Raw genomic sequence first — 18,710 nt, 5'->3', positions numbered from 1 at the left:
AAACAAACCTTAATGCTTGATGGTAATGACAAGAACATTTGCCCTGCTGGGGGAAAATAAAGATTTTGATATTGATAATACCAATGAAAATATAGAAAATAACTTGACATATGAAACTTCGGTATGACTATATGATGCCTGCTCTCTGATACCTGCTACATGAACAAAATAACGTGAGCCAGTAGGCAGTATGATTCAAGGTCAGCAGAAGTGAAATCACACAGCGATTGAAGTGCCGCTGTGTGTAAGCTATGAATGAATTTTTATGTTATAAATAGATTATGTTATAACATTTAAAAACAGACACTTTGGGTATGCATGAAGGCAAAAGTGGGGGAGGGAACAACTTTTCGAACATTGAGTGCGGCTATGTACACGTTATACATGTAGTTTGTATATGCTGAAAGTTGTAAATGATTTACTAATAGATTAAAGGTTTATGTGCTGTTCAAGTAGTAACAGTATTTATGGCTAGACTAGGTATATATAAATACTTAACTTTGTTTATTCTCTCTGATGTAGTATTGATTTATTCCTTATTCTAAGCTGTCTACAGAGTTTGTTATAATCATCTGTCTTAATTTCACATATATATTTTTTCTTCACTAGAAGTTTTCACATTGCTGGACGTTACTTGTGATAATCTTGTCATCACTTTCACCAACTGCAGTCAGAATGTAACCTAATTTTGCAATAACATCGATGCAGTAATCAAATTTAGGACACTTGACTTTTGTGGGATATTAATTTTCCTTTGAATGCTATCTTTTCCAGTTTTTCACCTTCTCCCTTGACATGTTAACCTCATCATTGATTGATGAGTCAACAAATTTTGTATCGTATAAACCTAATTAATTCCTCTTGAGTTTTGGTGATTTTTTTTTTCTGAATAGGGTCTGACAGTCACATGCATATTTCAGTCTGTATTTTCATAATTAAAAGCATTCATGATGATGGTCACTTTTTTTATTTACAAACCCAATTTGCCCAAACATTTTTCATCATCACCTTTCATGCATCCAATTTTCATGACAACTATCCACTAAACATATCTTCTTGCATCATAGCAACCTCAGCATTTCTGTTACTATTGTTTCTCTCTTTTATGTCTTCACTTCGAATGGATAGAATTTCTCTAATAACATCATGGCACTCCTAATGCCTCCATCTTGTCCATTCTCATCATCATCATTATCAACTTCCTGATATGTACCCTCAAGGGGTGCTCAGGCCACTATGACAGCACTACATTATTATTAATCTCCTTCAACAGTTTTCCTCCAAATTAGTCTATTACTTGTCAGCACTCCAATATTGTTTATTTCTAACATTTCATTCTTTTCAGGCTTCTGACAGAATCAGTCCATCTGGACCTTGGTCTTCCCCTGGATCTTTTTCCTGCATTTTTGCATCAAACACCTGTTTTGCTACCCCTTTCTTCTCCCATTCTCTTTAAGTGACCATACCACCTAGCCTGGCTCACACATTTTTGAATGCAAATAATGTCAAGTTTCTTCCTCATGTCTTCTTTTTTAATATGAATTCTGCCATTAATGCCATCTGTTCAGGCTCTTAATTTTTCTCAGAACTCTCATATATGTGGTCTCTAATCTTTTATTGAGTGCTTTATTTATTTCTTTCTTTCTTTTTTTTTTTTTTTTTACGTTGCTCTCACCCAACGCCGTCTTGTGCATATGTGCAGGTTGTGCCCATAGAAAGGCACCTCATTGGGAGGGGTGCCATTTCATTAAAATTTGCAAATTCTATTTTATGGGAGCGCTGAAATATAACTTTGAACAAAGGCACCTCTTACCCACAGGGCAGCCCTACTTCCACCGATAAAAAGCTATTTGCAAGCCTATAGTACATTTTGTACCATGGGTAAGCTATGGATGTTTTTTTTTTCTATTTTTATCAATTTATATATCTTTTTTGTATATTTAATTAATTTTTACATAGTCCAGAACCTCTCCTCTAGAGAACATATAGAATGTTTTCAAACCACTTTGGACTTCCAATAGGAGAGGGGGGTGAGTGCTGAAATTCATCTCCCACCTAAAACCAACTCACAGATCCCATGTATTACTGGTTTGAACACTGTCTTGTATGCTGCTGGCTTGGTGGTTTGGCTTATTTCTCTTATTTCATATAAATTTATTCAGTTGGCTCTCTGTCATACCAGCTTTTCTTGTCTAATTCCAAATTTGATTGCTATCTTCACTAAAAATTATTCCTAAATAACTGAAATATTTTACTTGTTTTATAGGTTCTCCATTGAGAAAACAACTAAATTTTTCGATGTTTTGGTCATTTTATTAGTGATTTTTATGCAAGATTTCTGCTGTAATTCAATTTAGTTAAAGAATCCAAGGGACTTCCATGATGCATTTAGGAGTACATCATCATCTGTGTAAAGCAAAGAGCTAAGTTTGACATCTCCAATTCTAATATTAGATTTAGTGTCACTGAATCTAATATTAGATTTACAAATATTAATTAAATCTAATATTAAATCTAATATTAGATTTAGTGTCAGTATTTGACTTAGTGTAAGAAAGCTAAACACTGTGTAAAACTAAACAAAAGTCATGGGAGGACTTTGGCAAGAACATAGAAAATAAATATCAAGAAGGCAGCAAAATATTCTGGAGGTTGTTGAAGAAGCTTAGGAATGGAGGAAAGAGTGCTGTAAAAGGAGTTAGAGATGATAAAGGTGACATGAAAACTGGAGAAAAAGATATCCTTGAAGTATGGAGTAATTACTTTGAAAAACTGCTAAATGAAACAAGCAGTGATGACAGCACAGTGGTAAAAAAACACTGACCAGGCATGCAGTCAGGAATACATATTGAAGTAGAAAAAGCCATCAAAGGCTTGAAATGTGGAAAAGCAGCAGAAGTAGATGATATTTGACCACAAATGCTGAAGTATGGTGGTATGAAAGTCTTACAGTGGCTGCACTGCATAGTTCAGAATGCCTGGACAGAGGGACGAATTCCCGATGATTGGAGTAGAGTAGAGCTCTCATAGTACCCATATATAAATAGGGAAATAAAACTGAATGTGAGAATTACAGAGGTATTTCCCTACTGAGTGTTCCTGGTAAGATATATGCAAGTATACTTGAGAAACAGTTGAGAAGAATTGTGGAAGAAAAGCTTGGTGAAGAACAAGCTGGATTCAGGCCAAACAGAGGCTGTCAGGATCAGATCTGCACTTTACGACAAATAGTCGAGAAAGCATGGGAATATAACAAAGATCTGTATTTAAGTTTTGTCGATTTGGAAAAGGCATATGACAAGGTGCCAAGAGAGAAGCTGTTCAATATGCTACAGTTATATGGTGTCAATGGGGCATTATATCAAGCAATACTTAGTCTTTATTTGAGTTGTAAGTCAGCAGTTAGAATTGAAGGAAGTACAGAAAGATGGTTTAATGTTAAATCTTGTGTGAGACAAGGATGTACATTTCCCCCCCCCCCTCTGTTATTCATTATCTATATGGATCACATTATAAAGGAAAGTGGTATTAAACCTGATATCAAAATTGGAGATGTTAATGTCAGCTCTTTGCTCTATGCGGACGATGTTATACTTCTAAATAAATCCGCTACAAGTCTGCAAGATTCACTGACTAAATTGAATAACTGTTGTAATAGATATGGTATGAAGGTCAGCAATAAAAAGACAATGACAATGAAAATAGGCAGAATCATTGAAAATGTCAACTGTGTTGTGAATGGAGAACCTGTAGAACAAGTAAAACATTTCAGCTACTTAGGCACGATTTTTAGTGAAGATGGTAAATTAAATATAGAAATAGACAACAGAATCAACAAAGCTGGTATGTTAGGAAGTCAATTGAATAAATTCATATGGAATAAGAGAGAAATTAGTCGGAACACTAAATTAGCTGTATACAAGACAGTGTTCAAACCAGTTTTAACTTATGGGTCTGAGAGCTGGGTCAGAAGTAAAACACTTGACCAAAGACTAGAGACCGTAGATATGAGAGTCCTGAGAAAGATTAGAGGCATGAACAGATGGCATCAATGGCAGTATCATATTAAAAATGAGGATATTAGGAAAGAACTTGATGTTGTCAGCATCCAGGAATGCGTTAGCAGAGCTAATCTCAGGTGGTATGGTCACTTAAACAGAATGGGCGAGGAAAGATTAGCAAAACAAGTGTTTTCTGCCAGGTTGGTAGGAAAACGACCCAGAGGAAGACTATAGGTGGATTGATACGGTACAAAGTGCCTTTGACGATAGAAATATAAGATCTGATAATGTTGGAGTCTTGACAAGTAACAGACTGATTTGGAGGAAAATTGTAGATAGGAAGTTAGTAATGATGTAAATTTTTCATGTAGTACTATCATATCCTGTACACCCCTTGATGGTACATGGCAGGAATTTGATGATGATGATGATGATGATTTAGTGTCACTTGCTTTCAGAATGTGATCCATATAGATAATGTGCCCCTGTCTTACCTCTGATTTTACCATCTTCCTGTATTTCCTTCAATCCTGACTTACAACTTAAATATAGACTATGTATTGCTCTGTATATTGTTCCATTCACCTCATATAATTGTAATGTTTTGAAAAGCTTTTCTATGGGCACCTTGTCATATGCCTTTTACAGATTTACAAAACTTAAAAACAGATCCCTGTTATATTCCCATGATTTCTCAACTATTTGTCATAAAGTGAAATCTGATCTTGATGACCTCTATTTGGCCCGTACTCAGCTTGTACATCTCCAAGTTTCTCTTCCGTAATTTTTCTCAGCCTCTTTTCAAGTATGCTTGCATGAATCTTATTTGGAACACTTAGAGAAATTCCTCTCTAATTCTCACATTGTTTTATTCCATTTTTGTAGATGAGAACTATGACAGCTCTACTCGAATCATCCAGAATTTGACCTTTTCACCAGACCCCCTCTGAATTATTATTATTATTATTATGTGACACCTAAGGGAGTACAAGACTCATTGAGGGAGGGCATGTATTCTACAAGTTTCCATCTCTCACTCACACTCCCAATCCACCAACTACAGCAAACTGCATCATCTACACCAATGCCATCTACTGCCCACCACCACTAGTATTTTCACAGACAATCACAAACATCCATGCCAATGCGGGATAAGAACCCGCAGCCTTTTGTCTGGAGAGCAGATACACTAACTACTTGGCCAACCAGGTGTGGTGTAATTTGAGCATTTCTAGTCAAAATATCATTGGCTCCATTGCATTTTCATATTGCAAGTTTTGATGGCTTTTTTTTATCTCAAGTATTGATATCTACTCCTTTTTGCATTCCTCTTCAAATTTTTTATTGCTGTTCTGTCATGCTTGTTTCATTCTTTCAGTCTTTCAATGTCATTACTCCAGACATCTAGGATATCCTTGTCTTCAATATTCACGTCACCTTTATCATCTTTGATTCCTTTTACAGCCCTCTTTCCTCCATTTCTATGCTTTTTTCAATAGCCTCCAGAATTTCCCTACCTTCCTGATATCTACCTTCTATATTATTAGCAAAGTCCTTCCTTGACTTTTGTTTAGCTACTTTTACACATAGCTTAGCTCTTACATTTTTCTCTGTATTTTTTTGTGACATCTGCCGACTTAGTTGCTAGAAACTTTTCGTATGCTTCCTTCTTTTCCACAACTGCTTCTTTAAATTTTTGTGTCCACCATGGCATTCCTATTTTTCTGTCCTTGCAGACAACTTCACCACATGCCTCCCTTGCTGAATCAGCTATTGTTTTCTTCAGATCTTTCCATTGAGACTTCAAGGCTTGGTTCCTTGCTTTCAAACTGTTTCATTTTTGCTTCAATGATGTTTGTATAGTTGAGTCTACAATTTACCTGTAAAAACTGCTCTGCTTTAACTCATTTGAAAACTTCCTTACACACAGTTCTTTTCAATATAATATTAATTTTTATCCTGCTTAAAACTAAGTGATCACTTCCAATTTCAAATTCTCCATATGCTCTTGTATTCTGAATCAGTATGAAGATATCACATTCCAAAATGGCATACACTGCTTGGAAAGAAGTCAATGGAAACCATAGTGTGAGGAACAAACAACCATTGTGCCCACCTTAATCAGATGTAGGATCTTCTTTCATTGTGATGACTGCAGCAATCCTATGGGGCATACTTTCCACAAGTGTATGATAGTGATCAGTGGGAATTTTGGACTATTCTTCCTGTAGGCATGTAATAAGGTCCTGGATTGTTGTTGGGCAGATGTCACCTGACCTCACCAGACCCTCCAGTTCATCCTACAAGTGTTCATTAGGGGTGAGATCAGGGCTCAGTGGAGGACACTCGAGAGTGGTGACGTTCATGTCCACAAACCACGCAGTTACAACAGCAGCCTTATTACACAGTGCATTGTCTTGCTGAAAGAGAAGACAATGGTCAGTTCTGTAGAAACAGCACAAAGTAGGAAGCATTGCATTGTCCAGAATGTTCAGATATCTCTTGGAGTTCAGTGTTTGTGTTACCATAAAGAGAGATCCGAGGCCAAACCAGAAAACACAGGACTATCCCATCACACTGCCACCTTTAAATTTCATAGTTGGGGTTATGCATTGTGGTAAGAGATATTCACCAGATATCTGCCACTCCCGCCCATCTGCTCGATAGAGGGCATTGTGTGATTCGCTCTATAACATAGCTTTCCAAGCTTCCACGTTCCACTGTACATGTTCTTTGCATCACTGAAGACAAGAGCTGCATGTTGGTTCAGGTAATGAGGCTTACGTATTGCAGTTCTACCATGGAATTCTATGTTGTGAGCCTCGGTTCTGAATGTTTTTGTGCAGATTAGTGTTCCAGTTGATGCTCAAAACTTTGCATTCAACATGGCTGCTGATGAATGGTGGTTTTTTCATGTTATCATTAGTAGCATTCTCTGGTCGTATTGGCTGGGTATGGTGTGTCATCCAATGTGGGTAGCACTTGTAGCTGACTCCCTGCACTTATATCTCCATATTGTATCATTGATTGTTGACCTGTGATGCCCCAATTTATCAACAGATAAATTCTGAACAGATAAGCCTGCAACATAGCATCCTATCACAATGTCTCTTTCAAACTTCTCACAGCCATTTCATCTGGACACAGTTGCAATGACTTGAGAGCATCATATTCCTGCAATTTATACTAGCTACAAACACGTGACTTGTTACATGGCAAGATGTACCTTGTCCATGGGGTGTCCATTGACTTTTTTCTAAGGAATGTAGTCAGAAGCTTTAATATTTTTTGTCTTCTCTCCATGTAAACTTGTGGACATCTTTATGTTGGATAATGGTGTTAGTAATGGCTCGTACATAACCTGAGCAGAAATCCGGCAGATATTTGCTATTATTATTAGCCTTACCCTTTTCTCCAAATTCTTTTAAAACATTTTTATATGCCTGATGGATTAATTTCCTACTGTGCTGTTTAGATCTCTAGAAAGGACCACTTTTTCCATTTTCTTTATGTCAGCTGCCTGTTCTAATGACTCAAAATATTGTTCCACTTCTTACTTAGGAGAACCTTGTGTGAAACCATTAGGCACAGTTTCATTGTCCATTTCCCATTTTTGAAGTTTTCTCCACATAACTCTACTTGAAACTGCCTTCCAATCTAGAAGTTTGTCTTCATGTTTTGTGTTGAATGCTATTGCTACTCCTCCCTTTCCTTGAATATTATTGCCCAAATATAACACTATACTTATTAAAAATTTGTAAGATCTCATCTGTTTTTAAAATTTTTTCTTTGTCCTAATAATGCCAATTATGTTCATGTGGCGCTTTTTCAGTTCTTCTGCTAGTTTGATTTCCTTTCCATTGATATTCCTTGTATTGATGGTTCCTGCCTTCAATTCTTATGACATCTGGTTTGCTATTCTTCTAGATGTTGAGTTGGAGTTTGTTCTGGTAGCCAAATTTTCACTGTTCATCATCATCATTTCCTGATGAAAACAGCAGGAGTCTTATTTAACCAGGTTATGTCCCTGCCGGCATGATATTGCATAATGTTGCACTCTCATATATATTTGTGGCTTAAGCCAATAAAGAGTAAAATTTGGTTAGCTAAGTCCCATATTATTATTATTATTATTATTAATTTATGGCTCCATGGAGTTCATAGACTCATCATTGGAGACCCAAATCAACCATCATACACACAACTTCTATCATACCTCTCCTTGAATCCACTCACCATCACTCCATTCCACTCACTCACCACTCTTCACACAAAAAATCTAATTTGCACACCCCTACTATCCACACTCTTACACAACTTCCACAGATGGTCCTAGTTCTCTGACTACTTGTTATATACTGAAAAATTTCACTTGCATCAATTTTAAAAACCTTTTTAATATCTTAAAAGTTTCTATCATGTCTCCTCTTTTCTGCCTATCAACTAAACTTTGTAACCCACAAATCTTCAACCTATTGAAAATGTTGAAAGTTTATTTTTCACTTGGTTAGAGTATAATAAATTTAGTTTAATCCTTTATCCAAGTGTGAGCAAACAAAGTTTGCGCCTGAAAGTATCTTCAGGGCTGGGGTAAAGTGATACAACACCAGGGCAACTCGTTGCAAAGGTGTAGCAAGCTACCAACACTCTGGTGTTGTATCACTTTACCCCAGCCCTGAAGATACTTTCAGGCGCAAACTTTGTTTGCTCAGACTTCAACCTATTCTTGTAGGGAGTATTCCACAGTACTGTTACCATCTTCGTCACCCGTCTCTAAATCCTCTCAAACACCTTCTGGTCCCAAAGAAACCCAAGTGATCTAATATGTGTGCAGTAGTCAAGATGTGGCCAAATCTTAGCCTTATAAACAGGGATAATAACTTCCTTATCTTTACTTGTTAGCATATTTTTCAACATCCAAGTAATTTGTTCAGCTATTTTACCAACTGGCAATATTCCCTCTGACCTTCAACTCTTTGTCCAACATTATCCCCAAGTCTCCCTAGCTTTATCAATTTCCTGCATTCCAATACCATAATATGATACACCATGCAACTGTTGGATCCTACTTCGTCTTAATCTGTACCTTGGATCCGACATGTTATTTACTACGATGTTCTTAACCTAAAAATAGTTGCTAGTTGGTTTCTAATTCAAATATAGAGAAAATTTATATTTAAAGACTGCGCCACTCTATATCTGAATTAGTTCAAGAATTGAAGAAAAATCAACCCTCAACTATTTCTCCTTAATATATATACTGGCCAAGTATATTTGACTTACTTAATTTACCCGCTTTGGTTCGAATATTTTATGAATGGTGCAGTAAAAGAGATTCAGGCAAAATACAACTTTTGATTAACAAAAACAAACATTTAATATAAGCTATATAACACATAAATAAATATTACTTCTAATTTCCTTATACTAGAAACAAGTCAAACATTAAGTCAAGATAATCACAATAGCACAATCTTCCAAGTCTTCACATGTACTTTCTCAGCTTCTGGGTTACAAAGTTTCTACACTTAATTAAATAAACAGAACATCCAATCTAGTCAGTTTTCACACAATTCTCAGTCATGCTATAAGTTCAAAATATCACAAGCACTAATAGCTGAAAATATCTTTCAAACAATTCTTATCTCCAACTCTCATTCACGAAGAGTTTCCACGGTTAAAGTAGCGTTAAGCATAGCGTAATTAACACACAGTTCTTCAAGCATTGAAATAATACACTATGATAAACCTTACCGGAAATAGTTCCTAGTACATCATTTATGTTGTGAGCAAACCTTTGGAATTTATTTATCTTACTAAAAAAAAAAAACACATCAACAAGACTTATCCACAGTTATACTTAAAGCACTATCAACCGCACTTCAGAATTCTAGACTTCAATTACAGGGTACTCCAACTATCGTCGTTACCACTCATAAACTAATTAAAATGCTGTGAGGTTCTTTTTAAGGCAAATCGGAAATAAGCCACAATTCTAGAATAGCCGGGTTCATTCAGAATTCTTCCTTAAACGTCCCGCTTTTTATTTTATCCGATTGTAGCATTAATTTCCTTTTTATTTTTACTGCTGATTACACTTTCAGCTGACTATAAAATTCGTTTCATTCTTGTTCACTTATAAAAATTATCCACTTAACTTCTACCCTTAAGAACCTTTATTCCTTCTACTTCTTTATTTTATCACCCTGCTTCCATTCACTTCCAAGTTTCCATCCCAACTCCTTACTTTTTATAAATTTCCTCTCTTCTCTCCTCAGCCCACGCTCTGTTCCACTCGCACTCGTTTATTTCACGCGTCTTCATGACAACAGACAAACATAAACATTCTCGCCAATGTTAGACAAGGTTATACTACTACATTGAGTCATTACATACGTTAAGCTTTATACACAAATAGGAATAATTAGAATATTTGCTTTTCAACAAATGCGTAGTTAATATTGCAAACACAAGTTTTTATAATATTGACATAACAATAATCAAAATAGCTTAATAATAATTAATACAGAATCTATTTACCATTAACACATTTCTTTGATTAAATAATTAAATAATTGATATAATTAAGGTAGTTATATGATATCAAATTATATTTACGTTATTTACATTAAATAATATTTACAAATGTAGCCTTTGTGATGGAAGATCATGTTGGATTCTGAAGCAAATAATAATTACTCTAATATCTACATAATCAGAATCCAACAAAGGCTTACTCTTCCTTTGAAAAATTTTTCTTTAAAGAAAAATTTTTCACACTAGACTCACAAGTGTAGAAAATTGACTTCTTATCTCCCTTCCAAGATCTTAAGTAGCACTTAGTTTGAATATAATTGGATATTTTATTACAGTTGTATATGCTTTTCTGCATCTCTCCACTTGAGTTCTTGTTGTTTTTATCATAAGGAGAATTCTGATTGCTACACTTATAACATGATATTGTCTTTTCAGGGTAGAAGTTCTGTTCTCTGTTACTAACTTTTATCCTCAGTTATCTATCATTTTGGTAATTTGTTTCTTTTGTCCTAGTTCTGTTATATAGACTAGTCACCCTGGCACAATTTACCTCAACTGTTGTTTGTTCCTTATTGATAACTTCAGGTTCAGGTTTGGCTATTAGTTGTTGAGAATGTTCATCAGTATTACATTTTGATTTTGGTAGATAAGGCATAACAGACTGTGTATTACTATTCTCCACAGTTGGTTCAATTACAGACCGCTCCACTTTATTTGGGGCAAATCCTTTCTCAGGTACATGAAACCTTTCTCTCTGCCTCCTTGTTCTATTATGCATATAATTGCCATTTGTTCTGACACTTATTTTCCTGCCCATTAGGCATACTTCCCTTTTAAAAAAATCACAGGAGAACTGATATCTTTCTAAGAAATTTGTTCCCAATATTATGTGGGAGCTTATGTCAGCGGTTGAGGGGATGATAAGTAAGTCTTGCCAGACACTTAGTTTAAATTCTGGTAGGTAGATTCTTGCTCGAACCTTTTCATATGCTACAAAGTTTGAATCTGAAAGAGAAGTAATTCTTACAGGTTGTCTAAGTTTGGTAATATTATTCCTTAATTTATGTCTTATACCTTGGAGACAGTCTTTTCTAATAGTTGAAGCATTACATCCTGTATCTAATAAAATATTACACTTAGAACCTAGGATTTCTCCTCTAACTCTCATCATTCTTTCATTAGGTCCTTGGTGTTTCTGCATTCTATTATATCCTCTGTGGGGTATGTATCCAAATTTTGAGTCCCATCTGTTATTAGAGTAGTTTCCTTTGTTATAGAAACAATTCCTGGCATAATGTCCAACTTTCTTGCAATTATAACATTTTGGAGGATCTCTTTGTTTTGTCTCTGTCTTAGATTGAGGGATAATAGACATCTGTTGTTTGACATTATCTAGCCCTTGAATTACCTTATCTAGACTAGCTAAAATGGGTTGATTTTGTTTTTCCACTTCATGTTTAATTATCTCATTAATTTTATCAGTTGTGGGGTTTTGGTTTTCTTCAGACTTCAAAGTAATAGCTGATAATTGTCTCAACCTCATTAAGACTATCCATTATTGGCTGATTTAACCTATTTACTTCCTGGTGAATTAGGGTTTTCACTTCTGTCATCAGCCTTTTGTCAAATTGCTCTTTACCTTCAGTTATGCAATTAATACTACTTGGATTTTCTCCAATATTCTTTCCCTTTCCATCCTTATTTTTCTTTTCAACTTCAGATTGGTTCAAGGAACAACCAGTCTTATTTACAACATTTACAAGACCTACACTGGTTGAGGGATAAAGATCTCCTAACATTTGTTCTTTTTCCTTGACACTTTTGAGACACTCTTCTAAGGTGGAAATTTTCTTATAAGCTGTTTCTCTTAATTCTTGCCTAACACCTTGTCTAAATTGTTGGAATACAGCCCAATCTAAGTGTGGTTTATCCTCATTAGTCACATTTAAACTGTTGGCTAGTGTCAACAAACGATTGTGAAAATCAGTAACAGTTTCTTTATCTTTTTGTAAAACTCTCTGTAACTTCCATAAATTTGGGCCAATACTTCTTAATTTTGAGAACTGAGAAATAAGATTGTCCTTAAATATTTGATAATCAAATGTATCCTTGAGAATTGGAGATGAGTTAAAATATGCTTTAGCCTCGCCTATTAATTTACTTCTGAGTAAAATTAACAGTTGAAAATCCGTCCAATTTGCTATTTCTCTAAGTTTTTCAACATAAGTAAAAAAAAACAGTACATTATCTGATTCTTCACCTGAAAACTGGGGAAAAACCTGTTGTGGGTTCATTGTACGAAAAAATTCACTATCTTCCATTTTAGAACTTGATGCCATATTATTCTATTAACAACAACTTTAAAAAAATTAGAATTCTAAAATAACTTCTATGTCTGCCTGATTCTAGTTTACATCCAATTCACATGATTCACTCAATTTACCTTCAAATTCCTTTACTATTACAAATTTTAATACTTAATATTACAATCTATTTTAGTGAAATCAAATCCTGTCGACTGCGCCATTTTGTTGGATCCTACTTCGTCTTAATCTGTACCTTGGATGCGACATCTTATTTACTACGATGTTCTTAACCTAAAAATAGTTGCTAGTTGGTTTCTAATTCAAATATAGAGAAAATTTATATTTAAAGACTGCGCCACTCTATATCTGAATTAGTTCAAGAATTGAAGAAAAATCAACCCTCAACTATTTCTCCTTAATAAATATACTCGGCCAGTATATATAATATTGATACCTAAAAGGAGAAATAGTTGTGAGTTGGTTTATCTTCAATTCTTGAACTAATTCAGATATAAAGTGGCGCAGTCTTTAAATATAAATTTTCTTTATATTTGAATTAGAAATCAACTAGCAACCTTCTATTTTGTTTAAGAACATCATAGTAAATGACATGTCGGATCCAAGGTATAGATTAAGACGAAGTAGGATCCAGCACAACCTTTTCAACCCGAAGTGCATGACCTTACATTTTGCAACATTAAATTGACAATCATTATCCTTTGCCCACAATGCCAATTTGTATAAATCATTCTGCAAGATATCTACATCACCTTTATCAACTATTGTTCTCTCCAGTTTTGCATCATCAGCAAACAATTGAATATACCCTCTTAAACCTTTCCCTATGTCATTGATATATAAATTAAAGAGTAGTGGCCCTAGTACCAAACCCTGAGGCATTCCACTAGTTACCATCATTCATCTAGATTCCATTCCACCATATACCACTTCTGGTGTCTGTCCATCAGCCCCCCCCCCCCATCCTTGCTACTAGCCTCATATTCCCATTTGCTCCAGTTTTTGTAATAGTTTTCCATGTATATTCTGTCAAATGGCTTTGCGAACTCCAGCAATAGCATGGGAAATGAAGAAAGAAATGTTGGTGAAGAAAATGGAATAGCCATTTTCTTCACCAACTTTTCGAATACTTTAACAATCACTCTTGATATATTAATTGGTCTGTAGTTTGCTACCTCAGTCTTGGAGTTACCTTTATGAAATGATACTACGAGGGCGGTCTGAAAAGTTCTTGGCCTCGACCATAGATGGCAACAGTATCGGCATGATTTTTTAAGTTGGTACATCTGTCATAAGCATCCATGTGAAATTGCAAGTCATTCTATCAAGTAATTTGTTTTATACAGCTGTCTGAAGTAAAAGTGTTATCTGTATCCCTTGAAATGGATAAAATTGAGTATCGTGCAGTTATAAAATTCTTTTAAAAGAAGGTTTAACGCCAAAAGAAATTCATTCGAAGTTCATAAAAGTTTATGGGCACTCTTCTCATTCATTTTCGATTAAGAAATGGACTGCTGAGTTTAAATGTGGCAGTACCAGCCTTGAAGATGATCCACGTGAAGAACATCCAAAAAGTGTAACACCACCAGAAATCATTGATCAAGTTCACGATATGGTATTGGATGACTGGCGAGTCAAAGTGCATGAAATTGCTGAGACTATAGGCATTTCAAAAGAACGTGTAAGATATATTTTGCATGAAGAATTGCAAATGAAAAAGCTTTGCGCAGGATGGCTGCTGTTCTTGCTCACAGCAGATCAAAAATGCACTTGCATGAAAATCTCTGAACAGTGCTTGGAGCATTTTAACAAGAATAAAACTGATTTTGTGCATCGATTTATTACTATGGATGAGATTTGGATTCACCAGAATCCAAACAGCAGTCAAAACAGTGGACAGAAGCTGGTTGTTCAGCACCAAAGAAGACAAAATCGGTTCCATCAGCAGAAAAGGTCATGACATTGGTGTTTTGGGATGCTAACGGCATTTTGTTTATTAATTATCTTGAAAAGGGTAAAACAATAACCGGGGAATATTATTCCAATTTTGGAACCAGACTAGATGAAAAAATTTGTGAGAAAAGACCCGGTTTGCAGAAGAAAAAAATCATCTTTCATCAGAACAATGCACCTACCCACAAAGTTGTTTTGGCAATGGAAAATTAAAGGATCTGCTCTATGAATTTGTTGGAACATCCACCCTATTCCCCAGATTTGCCTCCCTCTGACTTCTGTCTCTTCCCAAAACTAAAACTCTTCCTCGTTGGTCAATGTTTTTCTTCGAATCAAGAGGTGATTGCAGATGTGGAGTGGTATTTTGCAGATCTTACTGAGAACCACTACAGGGATGTAATAATTGCGCTGGAGCATCGCTGGAATAAATATATTAGTCTTAAGGGAAATTATGTTGAAAAATAAAAATAAATTTGAAATTATAAATCCGTTTTTTCGTTGCTAGGCTGAGAAATTTTCAGCCCACCCTCATATCTCATCATTGAAAGCTTTTTCTTTTATATAATTATTAATTGACTTAAGGAATTCACAACGTACAATAGAATATAAATTAAATTAAACTTTGAATGAGACTGCCCCAAATATGGGAGACATTCATCATGAGACCTTCAGCCCAATGGCCAAGAATACCTACATAGCCCACTAGGGGGCAGCATCAGGACTTTTAGAAGAAACGATAGCTTCCTGCTACGTCCTCATTTACTGTATGTAGTGCCTGCGTGCACGTGTCTTTATTGTAAGTTCCTTGAATATGGCAACGTGACGTTGCCAAAATATTGGAAGTATATATTAAATATTTTTAATTTAATTTATATTCTATTGTACATTGTGAATTCCTTAAGCCAATTAATACAGGCAGTTGATGTGAATTCATTAGCTTCTATATACAAACAAACCAGTCGTGACGCGACTTCACATACAAACTTTGTTTACACTTGGATAAAGGATGAAACCAAGAATATAATTTTTTGTACTATCTTATCCTCTTTCCAGTTCATTGGGACCCTGCCAGAACTGACACTTAGATTGAACAACTTCGTCAGAGACAATGCCAATTCTCTTTCTCATTCTCGTGGTACACAGGCTGATGTACCATCTAGTCCCACTGCTATGTTCATATTTTTTAATATGAACTTATTAATATGATATTTTAATATGCTGAACACCTCCTGTTCATCATATTAAAATATCAACACTGAGGTAGATTAACAGTAGGTGTTCATCTACCTCAGTGTTGATATGCATTTCTGTAATAATATCAGCAACTTTAAAATCACCACCTGGATGATACATCTTTGCAAAATTATCACTCAGCAATTCAACTATTTCTTTTGGTTCAGTCACCTTCCTGCATTGTTTAAAGTCATTCTACCACAATCATTTTTTCTCTTACTTGCTACATAATGGGGAAAAAAAACAAAAAAAACCTCTTTTGGATTTACTTTGGCCTGTTTGGCTAATTCTCTCTAATAGTCTGATTTGGCCTTCCTTACCTTTTTTGTCACCTTTTCTAGTCAACTTTTTTGCTTGCACTTTGTACTGCACATGAGTAAGCTGATTTTTTTTTTTTATATTTCCTCCACAACGTTTTCCTTTTTTTCTCATCTCTTGCATATTGTCAGCCTATCCTTGTTCATTCAGTACTTAGTGAAAACCTACTAAAGGGATGTACCACATGAAGGTGAGGATTGGACATTAGGTCAGAAACCCTAGTTGATTCAGTTCCATTGGTTCTTTTTTCCCTTTGAAAATTACCCATTCACTCTATTCCAGCAATGTAATCACTGTATCTGCACTATGTTGATGGCAGATGAAAATGATATGCAGATTTAGTTTTGTAGAAATCTATACAGTAACAGCTTTAATAATACAAATACTATTTCTTTATAATGGAGTAGACTATTGCAAGAGTTTATGATTAGCTCTGACATTAAAAAGGACCAACTGTAGAGTATGACAAGTGTTCTAGTTGACTATCACTTGTTGGAAGTTAAAAACATTGTCCAAAATGTGATGAAGAACATATGTTATTTAATGAAAAATGGGAGCAGATTGACCATTCATAAAATATGTGAGATAGGAATTTCTCATGGGCACCTATCAAGTTTGTTGCACAAGAGCAAACCAAAATTAGCATGTACCTCTGGAACTTAATTTGGTCCAGTGTATATGTAATTGCAGATGAAACCTTTATGTGAAACATCATAACTGGTGACAAAATAGTTATATAGATATGATTCTGAAATAAATGAAAAATGATTTTTCATTATGACTGGAGATTTCAAGCTCACAGTAAAGCCAAAGTATGCCTTTTTGATCAGAGAAAGCAGTCAGTATCATTGATTGTCTTTGATCACAGAGGTTATTATAGGCATCCAAAAGGCAGAACCATTAACCAATACTTGTTTCTGAACATCAAGCATCTTTATAAGATAATAATATGGAAATTGCAATAAGTGTAAATATGTAAAACTGATTGAAAAGGATTATCTTCTACGCTTTCAAAATAAGTAAATATTTCTTGTTTCTACATCTTTATACTTGATATTTTTGGATCAGACTTCATATATGCTTAAGTGATTTAGTTTCTTATATTGTGCTCATCCATATTGTTGTGAAAGAATCATTTTTTGATTCTATTATTCTATTCGATTATGGAAGTTTAATATGCTTTATCAATGCATATATTTTTGTTCACTTAAATATAAAATATGCATGCAGGAACACACATTAACCTGTTTAATATTTTTATTGTTTCTTAGTCTGCTCCACCACTGATAGGCAGGTTAGTTCCTTTTTGTGCTGTTGCAGCTGCTAATTGTGTTAATATACCAATGATGAGACTCAAGTAAGTTTTTTGTAAAGCAAGTAAAATATGCCAAATTAATAAAACTTGGAATAATATTATAAAACTAAAAAAAAAATATATACTATCTGCATTTGTAAGTCTTTTTCTTTATTTCACAATATAATTTTTTCATTATACAGTCAGGTCTCTTTTTATGCAGTAGATACGTTCCACAGAAAACCACATATAAAAAATTGCACAAAAAAGGCCTAACTCACGTTGAAAAATTAGGAATACGTTCCATAATTTTCTGAAACTCCACGAAACAATGAATTAAAATAAACCTAAAATCGCATAAAAAAAGTTTATGAAAATTCAGGAAAATAAGAATGCCTAAATTTGTTTTAATGCTTTATTCGTTTAATTTTATTGAAAAGTAACAAGGTTTTTTTTTTTTTTTTTTTTTTTTTTTGTAATCAGAATTATCATCGCTATTAGACAATATTTGGCAATGTTTGCAAACTGGTGCAAAATTATTTTCATCACCAGAAGAGATAATCAGATCTGTATGGTAAAGGCAATGGTTCTTCACAAACAGAATTAGCTTCACCCTCGTGAAGCTAATTCCAGACATACAGTTCTTCAGCTCAGGTTGGAATTTAAAGGCTCGTTCAGAATTTGTGTCATTAACTAGAAAATGATTTTCCAATTTATTGCACAGTTCAAGACCTTCTTGAATTATATTTGCAATGAGGGGGACAGGTTTTTCTTCCGCTTTACTATCATTTTTCTGGATTGTCGATGATATCTAAAGCTAATCAATATCCAATAATATCATCGTCACTTAAGGCATTATCCACAAGCAATTCGTCTACATCATTCTTGCTAAATGTATCAAAACTTTCTCCACCAATTTCATGTGCCAAAACAAGAATGCCTAAGTTTGTTTTAAAGCTTTATTCATTTAATTTTATTGAAAAGTAACATTTTTTTTTACATTTTTTCATCAGAATTATCGTCGCTATTAGACAATATTCGGCAACGTTT

General features: G+C 34.6%; 1 protein-coding gene across 4 annotated transcripts in view; it reads left to right on the top strand.

Annotated features, from left to right (window-relative positions):
- Sfxn1-3 (Sideroflexin-1-3) overlaps positions 1–18,710 on the top strand; it is a 260,013-nt gene that overhangs the window by 102,250 nt on the left and 139,053 nt on the right. For all 4 annotated transcript variants that reach the window (XM_090392487.1, XM_090392486.1, XM_090392488.1 and 1 more), the window contains exon 6: positions 17,638–17,723. In XM_090392487.1, the coding sequence (XP_090248613.1) occupies positions 17,638–17,723 (86 nt within the window). The remainder of the gene's footprint in view (positions 1–17,637; positions 17,724–18,710) is intronic.

This window comes from Typopeltis vanoorti, chromosome 5, assembly GCF_054136105.1.
Source record: "Typopeltis vanoorti isolate ZY-2024b chromosome 5, IOZ_Tvanoo_1.0, whole genome shotgun sequence".
Lineage (NCBI taxonomy): Eukaryota > Metazoa > Arthropoda > Arachnida > Uropygi > Thelyphonidae > Typopeltis > Typopeltis vanoorti.
Note: the sequence above shows the minus strand (reverse complement) of the source record. Positions and strands in the feature narration are given on the sequence as shown.